At 42.6% G+C, this 17,672-nt stretch overlaps 1 protein-coding gene across 1 annotated transcript in view; it reads left to right on the top strand.

The window, feature by feature from the left end:
- Positions 1-17,332, top strand: part of TGFBR2 (transforming growth factor beta receptor 2) — a gene marked incomplete at its 3' end in the record, with an annotated part of 58,145 nt that extends 40,813 nt beyond the window's left edge. The window contains exons 4-7 of the mRNA XM_080339104.1: positions 929-1,728; positions 5,826-5,967; positions 13,618-13,745; positions 17,153-17,332. Coding sequence (XP_080195230.1) covers positions 929-1,728; positions 5,826-5,967; positions 13,618-13,745; positions 17,153-17,332 — 1,250 coding nt within the window. The remainder of the gene's footprint in view (positions 1-928; positions 1,729-5,825; positions 5,968-13,617; positions 13,746-17,152) is intronic.
- Between the last annotated feature and the right edge of the window lie 340 nt (positions 17,333-17,672).

Below are 17,672 nucleotides of genomic sequence, written 5' to 3'. Positions count from 1 at the left end.
TATGCGCCTGTTGTTCTTCCCTATCCCTGTATGTTCCACCTAAGAAAGTGTTAGTGTGTGGGCTGCACCAGCTAAGGAGTTTAAAGTGAACCATCTACTGCTTTCCAACAGGCAGCCAGCACACAGCCAGCAAGTGACACACAGAGGGTGTTTTGAGTTACATAAATCCATGCAAAAAGCATGTGGGGGAGGTGACATTTCTCAGATGTGTCATACATGCATGATTGTGCCTGCAGCAGGATTCAAACAAACACCTGTGTATGTGCAGGTGTTTCAATCTGTTCTGGCGATGCTCTTTCACATACATCAAAGTATGAGAATGAGTTTTGTTTTTCAGATGTGTCTGCAGGCATACTTACTGTGCCTGAATATTAGCATGCAGTAGTTGTGTGTGGACAGGCTTCCTAAAGATGTCTTTACATGGATCCCACTGAAATATGCTGGATCTGGAGTGATAACTGGGCAAGTGAGGAATTCACATGCTGCACTGGCTGTTTATTTAGCAATCCAGTTCTTAGAAAAATTAATGTGTTCTAGTAATTACTGGTTAAATGGGCAGATCTGTAAAGAATACATCGACAAAGTAAGTGCAGGAGACTTTGGCTATTTCATTCAGGGAAATGAAGGTTTCATCTATAATGTATTAACAGCCTGAGTGAAGAGCAAAGTTACTAAATTACATTAGGTTCTTTCTCATTCAGTTCTGGCTTTTTATAAAATAAGCAGACAGGGACGTCTTGGTAAGTGCAGGCCTATATACAAAACAACACTTTGAAATAAGAAAGCGGTGATAATTTTTATTATCTCCTATTAGTGGGGGAGATAATTTATTACACTCTGGATAAAAATTATAATTATTGACAGCTTGCTGTATACATAAAATTATGATATCATTTAATGTAGGCTTTCCTTCTGTTCTTCTCTACAGATGACCCTCATAAGCCAGAAGAGAAAGATGAAATTTCCAAAGTCACCATCATAAGTCTTGTCCCATTACTGGTGATTTCTGTTGCTGTGATTGTCATCTTTTATGCCTACCGCACTCATAAGAAGAGGAAGCTCAACAAGGCATGGGAGAAGAATGTTAAGCCCAGGAAACATAAGGACTGCAGTGATGTTTGTGCCATTATCTTAGATGATGACCGCTCAGACATCAGCTCTACCTGTGCCAACAACATCAACCACAACACAGAATTGCTGCCCATTGAGTTGGATGTCGTTGTTGGCAAAGGAAGGTTTGCTGAGGTGTATAAAGCCAAATTGAAGCAAAACACATCGGAGCAGTATGAAACTGTGGCAGTCAAGATTTTCCCCTATGAAGAATTTGCCTCCTGGAAAACTGAGAAAGACATTTTTTCAGATGTAAACCTCAAGCATGAGAACATCCTCCAATTCTTGACAGCAGAGGAGCGTAAGACAGATCTTGGTAAACAGTATTGGTTAATCACTGCCTTCCATGCTAGAGGAAACTTGCAGGAATACCTCACACGGCACATTATCAGCTGGGAGGACCTCTGGAAACTGGGTGGATCGTTAGCCCGTGGGATTGCCCATCTGCATAGTGATCACACACCCTGTGGTCGCCCCAAAACACCTATTGTGCACAGAGACCTAAAGAGTTCCAACATCCTGGTGAAAAATGATTTAACCTGCTGTCTCTGTGACTTTGGGTTATCACTGAGGCTGGACCCTTCTCTGTCTGTGGATGACTTGGCTAACAGCGGGCAGGTAAGTTAAAGTTTGAAGAGGCAGGTGTGTGGTATACCAGTTGGCGTATCTGTTCCTGGGTGGAACTGGAGGAAAAAATATCCTTAAGCTGCCATATTTACTTAAAACAGTGTTTATAAACAAAGAGACTCTAAAGTTAACATTAAAGCAACAGTGGGGTAAGTTGCAATGAAGGTTTTGCAATGAAGATTTTGCTCTGATTGGAAAGCTGCATATGTATATGATGCAGCCATTCATCTACTACACACGCATGAGCTTGTGATGGTTTGTGGTACGCACACGCACACACACGATAAGGACGTGCTTGTCATGGGAGGTTGTGCCACAGCTTTCAAGCCTGACAGCACTACAGTTTTGTGTGAGTAGACCCACTCCAGGTTTACCCCAGCATAGGTGAAGTCAGTCATCTGTCCTCAAGGGGTGTAAGCAGAGAACTAGAGTGGCAGATAATCACTTGAAAAGGCAAAAAATAAACTTGTTTAAGATTATGGCACATTCTCCACGTGGAAGTAAATGCAAGAATATAAAACAAAAATACTTGCTCTGTTGTACTTTTTCAACTAAGTAGCATGGATAATACTCATCTACTTCACAGTTATGCCTGGAAGATGTTTGCAAATGCTTTGAAGATGGAATTTTTCAATTACAGCTCTAAATATTGGCTCTTCTAATGAAAACTCCTGTAGTAAATGCAGATAATTTGTTAATTAATTCCTAATTATTTAGATATACATATACATGTATTTTTATGTTTATATTTTTATATGAAGGTCCCATCAAAGACTGTCCATTTGCACTAACTTTTACTTCACATGGAACTAATACTTAGGTTTGGAACATTTCGAGGGACAGCTCTTCAGTCAGCAGTGCTCTGCTGAGTTCATGGGAGCTTTGCTCATCTTTGTTCATCTAATGAAAATCTATCTTTGAAAGTCTCTTTAGTGAGAGGCAACCGTCTTGGTCTCGTTTTGAGAGGGTTTATTAGCAGTTGTCGAGAGTGAGTGGTAACCAAGGAAGCCATATATAAATAATACAAACACCACAGACAATTACATATCATTTCTTTTCAGAATGCCAGACCTTTTTGGAGTTCAGTGAAGTCAAACCATATTGTTAGTCATAAGATTTGTCCCATTTGAAATAAAGTGAAAACAGAATATTCATCCGTGTAAGGCAGGGGCTGTGAAACTCAACCTCACAAACACTTCAGCTGCTTAAGCCAACCCATATTTCAAGCTGATTTCTCTGGCATTGCTCACAGACACTTGGAAGCAGGAGGACAGTGTTGATATTGCCACTTCTACAACCCACACTGACATGACAAAGCACAGGGCTGCCCCAAGCAGGTTGCTACTTTGGATGGGTGTCCTTGAGGCTCACTTTTTTGTTTAGCTCCAGTGAATCTGTTTGGGGGTGGCCCAGCTAGTGTCATCCTTCTCTGTGACAAGGAGTATGATGGTGTGAAGTGACAAGGAGTATGATGGTGTGAAGTGACTCCACTTCAACCTCCGCCTTGATTCTTCTGGGCACACAAGCACCACCCACTGAAATTCCCCGACATGCCAGCTTTAGAGCTCTAGCTTTTGCTAAAGGGGTCTTGCACCAGGGTTTGCCTTATGCATCATTTCTAAACTTTAGACTTTGATTCAAACCCTTCCCACCAGGAGGTCCAATTTTTTAAAGTATATAATGGAGTTGACACACAGTTTAGTTCAAGTAAACCTCTACCTTCTGATGAAATAAATGAGTGTAAGTATTTTACCATTTTTCTGTTCAGCCTTAAATGGTAATATTCAAGGCAAGTTGTTGGGGTTGCAAAGTTGTCTTCTTTCCCAGCTACCCAACTACCTTCCACATCATGCAAATGTAGCCATTATTTGACCATAGAATACAAGTGCCCTTAGTGACTGCTGGAAACCATCTTTTTCCCCCATTAGAATCTTTGCAGTCTTTTCAGTTTGACCACCCATGATGGTTAATATTTGCAGGCCTTACTTTATGTGAGTAGATAAATGTGGACCTTTGTCTCATTGTGTTCAAAGGACTGGTAGGTGGTACCAAGGCCCATCCCCCAACAGCTTGAAAGAAATATAAGGCTTTCAGTAAAAAAAAAATCCAAAAGTCACAAAAATTATAATGTACCACAGGAAGAGAGAGAGAGAAAGCATACCCAGACTCCAGAGAGCAACCAGCTCTGAATTGCTGGAGTTTAGATAGCTAAAATGCCTGTGAGACTCAGGACTCACGTTTCGGTGAGATACAGGCAAAGTATCTTTGACCCAAAGACCTAATAATCTAAATGCAGATAAAGGACACAAGCAGCGTGGAACACATGATAAATCCTAAGCAGGATGGAAATGGGATTTATTTGATACCATTCTTCAAATAATTTTAAATTTTCTCTGCTTTTTCCACTGTACTTTTTAGTTACAAGGTTTGATCCTCCATTGTCAAGCACAGCTGCAGAATAATTTTCATTGCTGCAAAGAGGGTGCAAAATGTCAGACCCCAGAACAGCACTTTGTGACAATGATAAGAATCTGTATTTGGGCACCATTAGCTCCTGTTAAAATCAGCAGGATTCGGGGATGTGGGACTGTGGGCCATAGTGTACAGGTCACCCTTCTTAAGTGTTGGATAAGGTCTGCTTGGGGAAGAAGTTGTGTGTTGGGGAATGGATGGGAGGTAGGAACAGTCTCTGCTGCAGAGTTTCCATACGTTTATGTTCTGTAGGGGAGAGAGATGCTGATCAACTCAGTGGTGCTGAGACATGATTGTCCCAATTACCTGTTCAGTATTTAGCTGTTGCTCAGGTGCTTGGCCTTAAATTCGTCACAGAGTCTATGTAATAGGGAACTTAAATTTGGGACTGGTCACACAGGTTTTTTTTCTCTTCTTTATAAAGGTTTTGATCCCACAACGATACGGATATTTTTGACATGGAAATTCTTTGCTGTCGCAGGGTCTTATGACAAAGCAATGTCCTTGATCTTTCCTTCTATCTTCTTACAGTGCATTGCACTTTTTGTGGAACTTCTTCCCATTTGCCCTAAGCCTGGAGTGATAAGATGTGTTTACAGAAGCTTGTAAAATAGATATCGTAGGGCTCTCTCGGGAGCTGTACATTTGCTATGTGGCTGCTTGCAATTGCAGACTGAGTAACTGAAATGATCTTTTGCAGTCCTGCTTGCGGCTGGGCACTGGAGCAATTGCTGTAGTGCAGTCTACAGGTAGTTCATTTGAATCACAAGTCCTACTGCATCCCCCGTTTGTGCTTGTTCTTCTCTGTGATTAACCAGTCTCCAATTTGAAATGGTCTTGGCCTGATCAAACTTGTTATGTTTGCACTTTTTCAAGAGGGATACATTTTTTGTATCAGCCCCATGAAGGGTTTGTCATTTGAAAGCAACTGTTAAGTGATCTAAAAATTCTTCCTTGAATCATTTCTTGTGTTAAAAACAGACATTTAAACTTTGCCTTCTGTAATCAAGGTCATAATCTAGATCTCAGCAAAGCTGCTACAATGATTGCTGAGAATTGCTCAGTATGAATAATGTTTATGAGAACAACTTTTCAAACAAAGGGGCCAATCTTTGGTTTTGATTCAAATGTGTGCTTCTGCATTCAGTATTTGTGAATTTGCTTGCTTCTGCCAGGTCTGCATTTACCATTTTCCTTTTAAGCCTACCATGAAAAGAAACAGCTAACACTGTAATATGCAGTGCAAAAGAATACAATGTGTTTCTTGCTCATCTGAAAGACAGTCAGAGGCAATTGCTTCAGGCCCAAAGGGCAGAGTTTATCTTTGAACAGCCAAAGAGTGAGAAAGCTTGTTAGTGTCAAAATTATTTGCTTAAGGAACTAAAAAGGGCTTTTTATTTTTCTTTACCAAGGGAGGTGCAAGTAAGTTGGTAGTCGGGACAATGCCAGATTCCCCTGGCACCAAGAAAGTATGACCTGTGCCAAGTATGGCCTGAACTTTTGGATACATGTCAAATGGCACCGTTTCTGTGAAAGCTGAAGTTAAATCACAGCAGAATCCAAAACATGAATTACAGTTGCAGCTCCTGAGCTCCCCCCAATCTCCTCTCCTACAGGTTGGCACAGCAAGATACATGGCCCCTGAGGTTCTGGAGTCCAGGATGAACCTGGAGAACGTGGAGTCCTTCAAACAAACGGATGTGTACTCCATGGCTTTGGTCCTCTGGGAAATGACATCTCGCTGTAATGCCATCGGAGGTAAGTTTTCTTCTCTCTAAAAGTATGTTTGGACAGACATGCTCTTGTGGTTGTCTGAGGAGGGGATGATTCTTTTTAACTCTCACCATTTTTTCTAGTATACCTGGATGCTTTAAATTAACAGGCCTTCAACAGTATGAGATGCATGTGTGTGAACAGGCTTGAAGGGCAAGCACATGAAAGCACAAGAAAATTGGTTCTTGATTGGTGTAAGGATAAATCTGCTGTTAGATAGGCCACTTTTAAAGATAATGTCCATTTTTCCTATAACGTTTTGCGTAGCCATGGATTGACTGAGTCTGGTTGACCTCACCCAAAATGATTGGAAACCTAGGATAGTTTGAAATATTAAGACCAAGAAGTGATAACTGCCTGCCATTTACTTTCATGGAATGTTAATTCTGAAATCAAATGAGGGCTAGTTAAGTGTCCCATTTACTGACTGATCATTTCAGTAAGAGCCATCATAAGGCTATAGAAACTTTCCTGCTTTCCCAAAATCCCCTGCTGCTGCTCATCTTTTTTTGTGATGTTGCACAAGATCACCTATATGAGAAATCAAAGGATGTTTGTTGTATGAAGTGCAGTAACAAAATAAAAATGATTGGAACTGACTATCAGAACAGCTTCAGGAAGAGCTGCTGTGCCTATTCATATTCAGAGTTTGTTCACTGAAACAAAATCTCCATTTCTGCTTTGCCTAAAGCTGCCTCAGAATTCCCAGTGTGTAGCACTGGTATGTGCTAGAAATCAGAAATGTTGCTGTTGAGATATCTGCATTATATATTGCCATGTTTGAAGATTTTCACCTTACTTTAGGGACTAAAATGAGACTAAGTTACATATAAAATTCTTCAGTCTGCTGATATTGTCTAACATTGATTCTAACAAAAACTGCTGCACAGTCCAGAGCTCTCACAGGCAGTTTTAAGGAGTGGGGCTATAAAAGGTAACACTAGTGTGGATATTACAGTAGAATGCAACTATGATTTGATTTGCTACTCTTCTTCCAAAGCCAGAGTCTCCCTTTTCGTTGGACTTGGCACAGTTGTGTCTCAAAGGGCTGCCACAGAGAAGAGAACAGTACGGGGAACATAGTGTACAGGAGGGAAACCACTGTCACATGGGACAAAGTGCATAGCTGGTCCTTGTTTCTCTACTAAGGTCTGTGGGATACCACAAGGGTGTCCACGGAGGTCTCTGAAGCTACTCTGCACAGTGGCTATGTGGCTGCATCACAGTGTCCATGTGCAGGCAGGAGGAATGCCGCCACCTCCGTCTCCTCTTGTGTCTGACCAGCATTTAGTCTTACTGGGTGGGCTGGACTGTGGGCAGCAGATTTGCCCCTGTTTGCACCCTGCCGGGAAAGCTACAAAGCGAGTACATGTGCAAACAGCCAGTTCTAGCATAAAAGCAGGAAAAAAAATTATTTTCTGGTTAAACATTTCAGGGAAAAAAACATTTGGTGCTTCAGGAACTGAACCTCAGTCTGGCATTTTCCAAAGCAAACTTAGCCACATTTAACTGTCGTGGTCATGCCTGTTTCTAAATGCATTGGCACAACTTCAGCCTTCCATTAGTACTTTGTAAACGTGGCTGAGGAGATTTAAAACCCAAGAAAAAGGATCTTTGCCCTGTCTGTTGAGCTCTCTCTGTTTCTTGCATTTAGGAACTCACCTTATTAATATAAATATGAGCTTTTCACTGTGGAATCTTTTATCTTTGCTGATGCCCAAGTCCCTTCCTGTTCATATTTGCTGAGTACAGTGAAATGGAGATTGTGGCAAGAGCGAATCTTATTGCTTCTGTTCTCAGAAGGCAACTGCCTAAAAGAGGATATAAAACAAGTTTCATAAGGAAGGAAAATCACCAGCTTGTTTAGCTAGAAGAGACTGACCCGTTATAACCTTGAGAAAAATAGCTGAAATCATTTCAGGAAAAAGAAAGGTTACTCTGGCCTGCTATCCCTTTGCTTTCAATGTGGAGCTTAACCCCGCTCATCATGATTTTCCCTGTTCATTTCATCCCTCAGTCATCCTCAACTCCAGAACACAATTCTTGAATTTTGTTCCTCTATTTCAGTCATCTTTCCAGTGGCTGAAATCCTCAGCAAAAACACAGGAGTACCTGGGCAGATCCGTGGGGCTGGAACTTGGGCTTAGTGCCTTCATCAAGAGCAGTTAACTACAACTCCCAGGATGTAGCTCCCTCCACTTGTCACTGGTACTGAGCTGCAGCAGCATTGCACAGTTTCTCTCATTTGCTTCTTAGATTTTCCTGTCGTTGCTTTGCAACCAGCTGGTGAAATACCCTGACAGTGATTCATGCCTACGGCTCCCCCTCTGCTTTCTCTCTCCATCTGTCACTCGTGAGACTCCCTCCTCTCGTTGCAGCCTTCCAGAGGAGCTGCCTTTGCTCACGCAAGCCCCTCTTTTCTTCCTAAACTGTTCAGCACTGGGAGAAATGACCTCCTGTATAAGCTGGAGTTGGCTGACCTGATCACAGACAGCCTTTCCAAAGGAGCCTAAAAGATGTAGGCACCATATTTGCAGCGTCAGCTCTGTGTCACTAGAGAAACCAGTGGCATTTTCAAGGGCACGAGTAGCAGTCTAAGCTGAGGCAGCGGCATAAGTAACTTTAATTAGGGAGGGAAGCATTGCGGGGGGGCTAATTGCCATGCAGCCACGTGAAGGTACAGTGACATTTCTTTCACAAAGAGAATTCTCAGGATTCATTTGTCAGCCTGCAGGTGTTTAGTGAGTGCGGGAGGCAATGGAGGCAGGTCCTTTCAGTACTGCATCTTTGTCCAACACAGTCTCCATGCTATGCGGGGCCTTTTCACTCAGCAGACGCTTAAACAAAAATACCCAGCAGCATAATCCATACTGTGAAGCTGCTGTAGTAAATAAGCAGGTGGGGACTGGCTTTCGAGTAAGGCCATGCTGTTCGTTGTTACTTTGTTGTGCTAAATATGGAGAAGCAGAAATGGGACACGAGGGAAAGGGAGACGGAGGCAAAGATCGAGTTTGACTGATTTTTCACCAGAGTATAATTTAAGAGGCATATTTAGAAACTCAGCAATACTACTTTGGGGAGAACTTCAACTGCTCCATGCTGCCGTTAACTTGGTATTTCATTCAGTGCAACAGCTGTGCACCAGATGCTGCATGTTGCAAGAAATATAATTTTCATCTCAAGCACTTGCTTTCAGAGTGACACAGCTTTGGCGACCGAGGCAAGTGTAATTTCTCTGACAGCCTCCTAGAAAGAAAAGAAAACCATCTGTTTTGCATCGGAGCAGCTACGGACCAGAGACTGTTGGGGGTGACAGGGGAGAACGAGAGGAAGGGGAACTTCTGAATGCACGAAGCTGGTGAAGAGGGAGAAGAGAAACCCCTCAGAAAACGGCGATGTTGCTCAGGCAGTATTGCCCTACCCAGAGTGGTGGCTGGCTTCAGTAGAGCAGAAGGGCTTTGTTTGAAATGCCAGCCTTGCTTTATACCAGAGCCGTGTTTAATATGAATAAAATCACTGATTAATCTTACGCTTGCTTGGAAGGAGTCAGCCAAGAGACACAGTTTGGTAACTAAATATTTGTGTGTCCTGTACCTTGCGAAATGCTCAGCTTTCATCATATTGACGTGGCAAGGTGACAGTTTCTGGTTGCAGGGAGCATTTTGGTAGCCTGTACAGTGGGGCTGTGCCTGCACGTTGGGCCCTGAGGTGGCTGCATCTGGGGCCTGATTTAAACCTTTCCTTCTGTGGAGCAGAGCCCCATTAGGGCATGTCTGCACTGGGCTGGCTCATGGGGGCAGATAACCCCAAGCTAGTATATCCACACAGTGCAGTGTCACCCCATGACAGTAACTCACATCATAGAAATTCTCTAAGTGTAACCACAGTGCTACATGTAAGGTAGCAAGTGCTGTCCTTCTGCAAGCCCAGAGCACAGGAGATGAGGTTGCTGCGTTATGTCCCATGTCGGGCACTGATGTGTTCTGCACTCCTCCACTTTCCCATCTCTGGACCCAGCACACAGTGATTAAGCAGCCTGTACACTGATGGCAGAGCTCATGCGCTCCCAATCCTTTGGAAGGGTGGCTGTGTCTTTGATCATCAGATGTGAAGTCACTTAAAACATGTCTGTGAAAGGGAAACTGCACAGTGTGTTCACCCAGCCCAACACACCCTTGCCCTTCATGGCATGGAATGGGGAAACCTATGGAAAATGTAAAGTAAGCATTTGACAGCTACTTAAACTTGGCCATGAAATGGCTTTTGAGCTTTTGCTTTATGCATTATTATCCCTTTGTGCAACAGCTAATAGGTAGATCCACTACCCAAATTCCCCTAGCTGGAAGAAAGACACAATCTTCACACGCACACACACACAGGTGTGTCACCTTTCACCTCACTCCTGCTTTGAATCTACAAATGAACCTTCATCTTCCAGCATAAGAAGTTGTCCCACAGAAATGAGTAAGGCAGATCACATGAGAGAGTGTTGACAGGGTTTGTGGGTATGCTGTTCTGGCCCAAAGGAAGAGAATCTCACTGCAAAGAGCTTACAGTAGAAAAAGATCACATGAGAGAGGCGTATTTTTCATGAGGAACCCACAGCCAAATTTTGCAAAGCATTCATCAGGCACAACAAATCTCTCTTTCAGTAATCTCTCTGTTTGGGACTAAAACTCCAATCCCAGCCTTTCTGAGAGTTGTGGTCTGGCCAGTGTCAAAGGAAACCAGAGGTACAGTGATTATTAGTGCAAGGTAGCTCATAACAATAAAGATTAAATGCTGGAGATAAAAGTTGAAGGAACTCTGCCATTACTGAGCACTAAAGGTGCTGTAGTTCACAGTACCTGAGGTATTTATGGTTCTTCAGCCAGTTGTCTTTTTTAGTGCCTGACTCGTCTAAAAACAATCAAAAGAAACATGTAAGGCATAAAAAATAGATTCAGCACCTGTATACAGCCATGCACAAGCAGCTAGGCACAAATTGACTACCTCAAATTGACATCTGTTACATCTACTGTAGCACCACAACATGATCCATGAATAACCCCAGCTATTACTGCAAAATGTGTCTAACACCTGAGATTCCACAGCATGAGGATGATTTACTGCAAGAGGATTCAATGGGCTTTTCTTTTCGAAGGGAAAGAGAAGCAAGATAATAAATAGCAAGAAGATGCTACACGCTTTTCAAACTGAGGGAAGGCATGATTGTATTACTATAATGTCATTACAGTGAATTGGCATCTGGCCTCCATTTCTCTTTCTTTACTAAAAAAAAAAAAAAAAAAAGAGAGAGAAAGAAAAAAAGAACGAAAAAACCCAATCTTTATATTTAGAAGAGGAATGCTCATAGCACAGAGTTCCTCAAATAGGGGAAAATGTATTACAATACAAACCTACCAAAACCTACCAATTCTGTGGGATGGCTGACTTCCCTTCTCCCACTTGAACCATCTCATGCAGCTGAATGGCCTTCGAATTAAGCTCTGAGAGAGGGAACAAGTCAGCAGCGCAACGCCAGCTTCTCATTGTTGGGTATGCCAACTCCTCTGACTCCTCATATTCAAGATCATCTCAGAGCACTGGCTGGTGTCCATGACCACTACCACAATCAAACCATGACTAATGGAGATGGTGTAGGAAATGGCCACCTAGGTCATGCTATTTAAATCTTCCCAGCAAACCTTAATATTTTGGTTAGCTTTGAAAGTATGGGTATCTGCTTTATTATCATTGTGCGTCCGCTGTGTAGTAATCCAGGTCTGACCAGCAAGATGGCAAATTCCCAATTAACTTCTAGGGATAAAGTCTTGTAAATTTACTTTGGCTGAGTAATCTCTAACTCAGATTAATGCGGATGAAACTGGTATGCCTTCTTGTAGAGGAAAGAAAGCAAAAAACGACTTTGGCCCTTGAGTCTTAAAAAAGTGATTTACATATGATGAGATAGGAGTTGTGTTTTGGGACTACAGCCACTCTCCAGAGCATTGTGTGGACAGTGGTCAACACCAAATGGTTCAGGAGAAAGAAGGAGAGCTGTGCAGGAGGCATCTGTGGGGTGATCTGCTGCACTGCACACACAGTTGTTTTGAGCTGGATCTCTAAATGCTGGACATTTGAAACACAAGGTTTAATATCTCTTCCAGAATGTTTGTTATCATAATTTGGCTGTTCTTCTTAAGCATTAGAAGTTCTTTTTCTGTAGCCTGATAAAGTCTTCATCTCGTGGCTATCACATAGAAGTGAGATCTACAGCTTGATTCTAAGGTTTGGGAGAAAACTCTGCCTTTTAGTTATGTTCAATACTATTAATACCTTGTTTTTATCATGAGACACGACAGAAGAGTCTGACCTGTGTTATCTTGACTATTAGTTATTTTCAATATTTTGTCATATAACCCCTTACTTTTCTCTCCAAAGTAAACAAAGCCAAGCTTTAGAGGTTCTTCTCATTTTTTTATGGGCCTTTAATCATTGTTATCACCCTTTTCAGGGCTTCTTTTTACTATAAAATGAGAGGAGTGAGCAGCACTGGACACTGCATTTGAATTTTGGGTGTAACATCGCGCAACAGTGCTATGTCTCCTGTCTCGTTCATCTCTGTTCACACGTTCTCTGGGCACTCACATACATTCTGCAGACTGCCTTGCAGATTACACTTCAGTTTTTCTTGCCCTCGATTAATTCCTAGAAAGAAATAAGAGGCAGCAGAACAGGCCAACTTCATAAATCTTTATCTAATCCTAGCAAGTCATTAGGCCTGTGAGTAAAGTCTCCATCTGTTCCCAAAGAAACCACAGCATTTTCTACACTGTGTCAGCATCTACTATAATATTTCCGCTCTCAGAGATTTTTGAGTTTTCTCCAAAGATCCCATATGTCTGCTTCTTCCTTTCTCACTCCAAAGAAAAGCAAAGAAAACATGCAACATGGAAACAAAAACTAGGATGGCAGCAGCCCCTTCAGGAAGATGTGCCCTTTGCATCATGGGCCAAAACTGACCCATTTTGGGAAAGAGACCTAAAATAAGAGCAGGCTGCTACTTTCTACAAAGGAATGCAGCTCAGTAATGAACAAGGGCAGCATGACAGCTTCCAGCACTGCACCTTACTGTATCTTTGTCCTTCTCAAGCCACCGTTTCCTCCTAGCAATCTGGCACATTAACATTTATAATGACCGAGATAGATTTCACTTTATATTTCACCTGGTAAGTGTGTGTGGACTTCAGGGCACCTAAGGGGTGCAAGTTCTTGCAAGCCTGGCTCAAGCAAAAGTTAGCTTGAAGCTCCTATGTATTTTGCCTCAGCACAGATCGGAAGGCTCACAGACCATTATAGGTTACTCTGCTGCTCTGACTGTTGCTAATATGATTATGTACTAAAGGGTTTAAATGAAAATTGTTCAGTTGTCTAGGAAAGAAAAGGGGAGAGGAGCCATGTGGGAGAAACACATTTGAAACAGTTTTGAAAATGCCAACTGGCTTTGCTTTGTTTGGAGCTGTTCAAGCAGAACAGTGGCACTGAGCAGCTAATCAGTAGCTCCTACTCCTCCAGAGAACAGCCAGCTCCCTTTGCACTTGGCACCAATGCAGCCCAGCTGAATACCCTTGTGTTTGCTTATTCTCTTGGCAGAAGTGAAAGAGTACGAGCCTCCATTCGGGTCTAAAGTGCGAGAACACCCCTGCGTGGAAAGCATGAAGGACAATGTCCTCAGAGACAGAGGGCGACCTGAGATCCCCAGCTCCTGGCTTAACCATCAGGTAAGAATACCACATTTGAGCAGCTGGGAGCTGCACTACACATTTAGCTGCTGTTTGAAGCCTGAGCTTTAACCCTGTGTCCTGCCCAAGAGGCTGGACCTCTCTTTTGCACGGATTAGAGCTCACAATGACACCAGTGTTGCCATGGTTCAGACACCACAGTGCTCTGCCTGCCCCAAAGCCCTGGGATTTCTGCTGCCCACCGGTGTAATCTAAAAGTGATCAAAACAAAAAGATTGGAAAACTGAGACCCAACAATCATCCAGCCAGCCGCATAATCATTAGGGCCTTGAAGGACACTGCGTGCAGGCTCTGAAAGGTCACAGAGAGCTACTTTGCACATGGGCTCCTTTAGCAGAGAAAAAAAATCTCAGTACTTTATCATGGAGAGCAGTCATAGTTGTGTCCCAGCTGTTGACAGGTTTAAGAAAATAGGAAATGAGTCTTCAGCAAGCCAGTCTGGTTTTATTCAGGTTGCGCGTTAGCAGTCCATTTGCCTTGCATGTCGTGAAGCACGCTGTCAGCTTTCCCCATTCACGGACACCATGGTTGCACTTCCTAGGTGACAGTTGCAGCCTGATTTCTCAGTAGATGAAACCGAATGGAAAGAAGCCAAAGGCACACATTTCTTCACCTTTGCAGTTTTATCAGAAGAGATAAAATGAGAATCGCCTCAGAGGGAGGAGTAAGGCTTGGTCATTCCACTTGTCAATGAAATATGTTGAGTGGTCTTTACAGACAAAAGGAAAGCAGCATGAATGTTTATAAAAGCCCAGGCAACCAAGATCAGCTAGTATTTCCGTCAAGAGCAATGTAACACTCTCTTTTTCATTCCAGTTGAGATGTTAAAATCACAGCCTAACACCTACTTAGGCTAAGCGAATGGCCAAAATCAATCACCTTTCCAACCAAGAACAATGCATCTGCCACCTGATGACTATGGCAGAGTGCAGCCCCTTCCTGGACCACAAGGACTTGCTCCTTTTATAGTCGTCTGCAATGAGTAAAGTTACGGAGGAGGGTGCTTTAGCTGGGGAGGAGAGCTGTATTTTGAAGGACACCTGGGTATCTGATGTTACATGTACTAAAAAGCCCTTGATATTTTCTAGGAGCCACAGATACAACCGTCTTCTAAATGACAAGTTGAGCTGGGAAAAAGAGATTATACTAATGCTTATCTTTATGGAAAAGAACTATAAGGTTGCAGAAATTTTACAAAAATTGTGGATGAGCTGGTAAAAGGGATCATGAGTTGACTGCAGTCGTTTGTTTTCCACAAAGCCAAAATGAGGTCCAAACTGGTGATAAATCTGCAGTACTTTAGAAGAACCCAATTAACAGAGCAGAAAAGAATCCTGAGCCAGATCATTTGGGAGCTAAAAATTAAATAGTAGAAAATGCTTAAAATTAGGAACATTTCTCAAAATATTCAAAAGACATGGTCTCGTGTGAAAAAAATTAAAGAACGGTAGAGAACTGATTAGGGAAACAGAAGAACAACAGGAAGATCTGTGGTCAGGAAACTTAAGGATAATCAGTTTTCTCAAGAGCAAAAGGAAATCTAACTTAGTACCAATCTGTTGCTGGATATGAAAGAAAGATACTGCTTATGCTGATACAGAGGCAGACATGGTCAGCAAATATTTCTGTTCTGCATTTGGGAAGAGTCAGATGATGTATTTGTCATAGAAGGTGACAAAAGCCCCTGTAGAGCAAAAGTCATTGGCACTTGGGGCAGAGTTAGGTGGCCCAGAGACTTGTCTGTGGCAGGACGCAGCATTACTTGGCAATAGAAACGGGTAGTACTGCTGGTTGTGTCTTGGAGACAAGTGTCCAGGAGCTCGTTTCATGCACAGCAGCAAGCATAGATGTGCCTAGAGGTGCCCAAGGGTGGGCTCGTGCTCTGCATAGCGCTCAGGCATGGGGCAGACCCCCGGATGCTTGAATGTGTGGTGGGCTGCAGCTTGAGGTACTGGGGTAGAATTGTGAGATACACCTTGAATTTCATCACATCTGGGTTTAGATAGCAAGTAGAACGATGGCAGGTTTGGACCTGGGTGTCCTGCATTTGACTTTGGAGTTTTCTTCCCTACATAAAACCCAGACCTCAGTCTGCCCCCAGTACAGGGCACCAAACTGACTGGGAGGACCATGAGTCTGCACTCCTGCATCACCGGGGTGGGCATAGCTGTCTCCAGCAGCATTCAGCTAAGAGTCTAAGGCAGGAAATGAATGCCTGATAACACACTCACAGGACATTTAATGAAGGTGGATTTAATTCCCTTCATCTGAATCTCTTCAGCATTTCACATTGCACTATCTAAAATGCAGTGATGCATCAGCTTCTTTGGGGCTGTGACAGTTTGCAGCAGCTGAGGATCTGCTTTGAACTCTGTAGAAGTTGATCTCACTGTAATGGCTTTTCCATATTCATTTCCTTCCTCTGCAGTCCTGTTTTTGTAATGAACTCATTATTCATCATGATAAAATTCTGGAATGGTTTTACATATTACAATTCCCCCTCCCCTTAATGAGATTTGTTGCACTATTGATTTCAAGTTAATGTTTAATATTTAATTTAATTTACTGCTTGTAATTTCAATGCCAGCAGAAAACTAATGTCATTTGTATACAGACAATAACATTCTGCTATTAACATTGACATCAGTCAACACCACCAATTAGGTAAATTATGCAATTAATGCAGTGTCGTGAAATGTTATTTTTTTAAATAAGAAGTTTAAGATAAATCCTACTTAATAGGCTTTTAGTGCCATAAAGCATAACACACAATTTCGTGGCAAGTACCTCATGTTTATAAAATGCATTACAGAGATGCAACTGTTTTTTGCTCCTGTAAACATGTGCATCAGCATTGAAATGAAGGTTAAATAGTTACATCTGTGAGTGACATGTGTTTAAGTGTTTGTGGGATTGTGGCCCATATTTGCACATAGATTTAGTTAGTCTGCAAGGAATTCATAAAGGGCTAATGTAGGGCCTGATATTGCTGGCAATCAGAATTTTGTTTAAAAAACCCAAACAGAATTCAGGCATACAAAGGCGTGCGTTGAGCCAAAAGTCATGTTATCCAAGAATTCTGATCATACTTATTGAAAAAAAAACCCTACTTGATTCTATAGCGCTAGCCCAAGCGTAATTTTTCTTGTTATAAAGTGTCAGAATATATGTCCAGAAAATACAGTACTAACTAAAGTGCTGAAAGTAGAGTTTCTTTAAAAAAAAGAAAAGCATGCCCCCATGACAGTAGCAGCAGAGCCCATAAAGCACCTCCAGGATGCGGGTGAGTAACCCCCAGAACTTCAGAGGGCACTAAAGCAATTGTCACACAGGGGCTTTAGCAGCGACCAGCCCCATCACGGCTTCTCTCTCTCTGCTCTCTGCAGGGCATCCAGATGGTCTGTGAAACCCTTATTGAGTGCTGGGACCACGACCCCGAGGCCCGGCTCACGGCGCAGTGCGTTGCGGAGCGCTTCAGCGAGCTCAAGCACCATGACAAGCTGTCGGGAAGAAGCTGTTCGGAGGAGAAGATTCCCGAAGATGGCTCTGTGACCACTGCCAAGTAGCACACACCCGAGAGCTCCGAAATGGAGGGAAGTTGCTCCTTAAAGGCATTCACCTTGGCAAAGGAAGAAGTTTCGACTTGCTTCCTGAGGGACTGAGGCTGTCACTACTCCCTTTAAGGCTCTGGCTCCAGACAGAGAGATGTATTTGTGGGAATTAAAAGCCAGGGAGTAGGTGTCATACCCTAGCATTGGCTGCCAGCACCATGTCGTAGGAGGAGCTATGTATGTTAGCACTTCCTCAGGAAATGAGATTTGAAAATAGCCAATAACATTATGCACTTTATTAATGCCTGTATATAACTATGAAATTGCTATTTTTATATATATATACATATATATG

This window comes from Nesoenas mayeri (assembly GCF_963082525.1).
Source record: "Nesoenas mayeri genome assembly, chromosome: 2".
Classification (NCBI taxonomy): Eukaryota; Metazoa; Chordata; class Aves; order Columbiformes; family Columbidae; genus Nesoenas; species Nesoenas mayeri.
The sequence above is the reverse complement of the archived record's forward strand: the minus strand, read 5'-3'. Positions and strand labels throughout refer to the sequence as shown.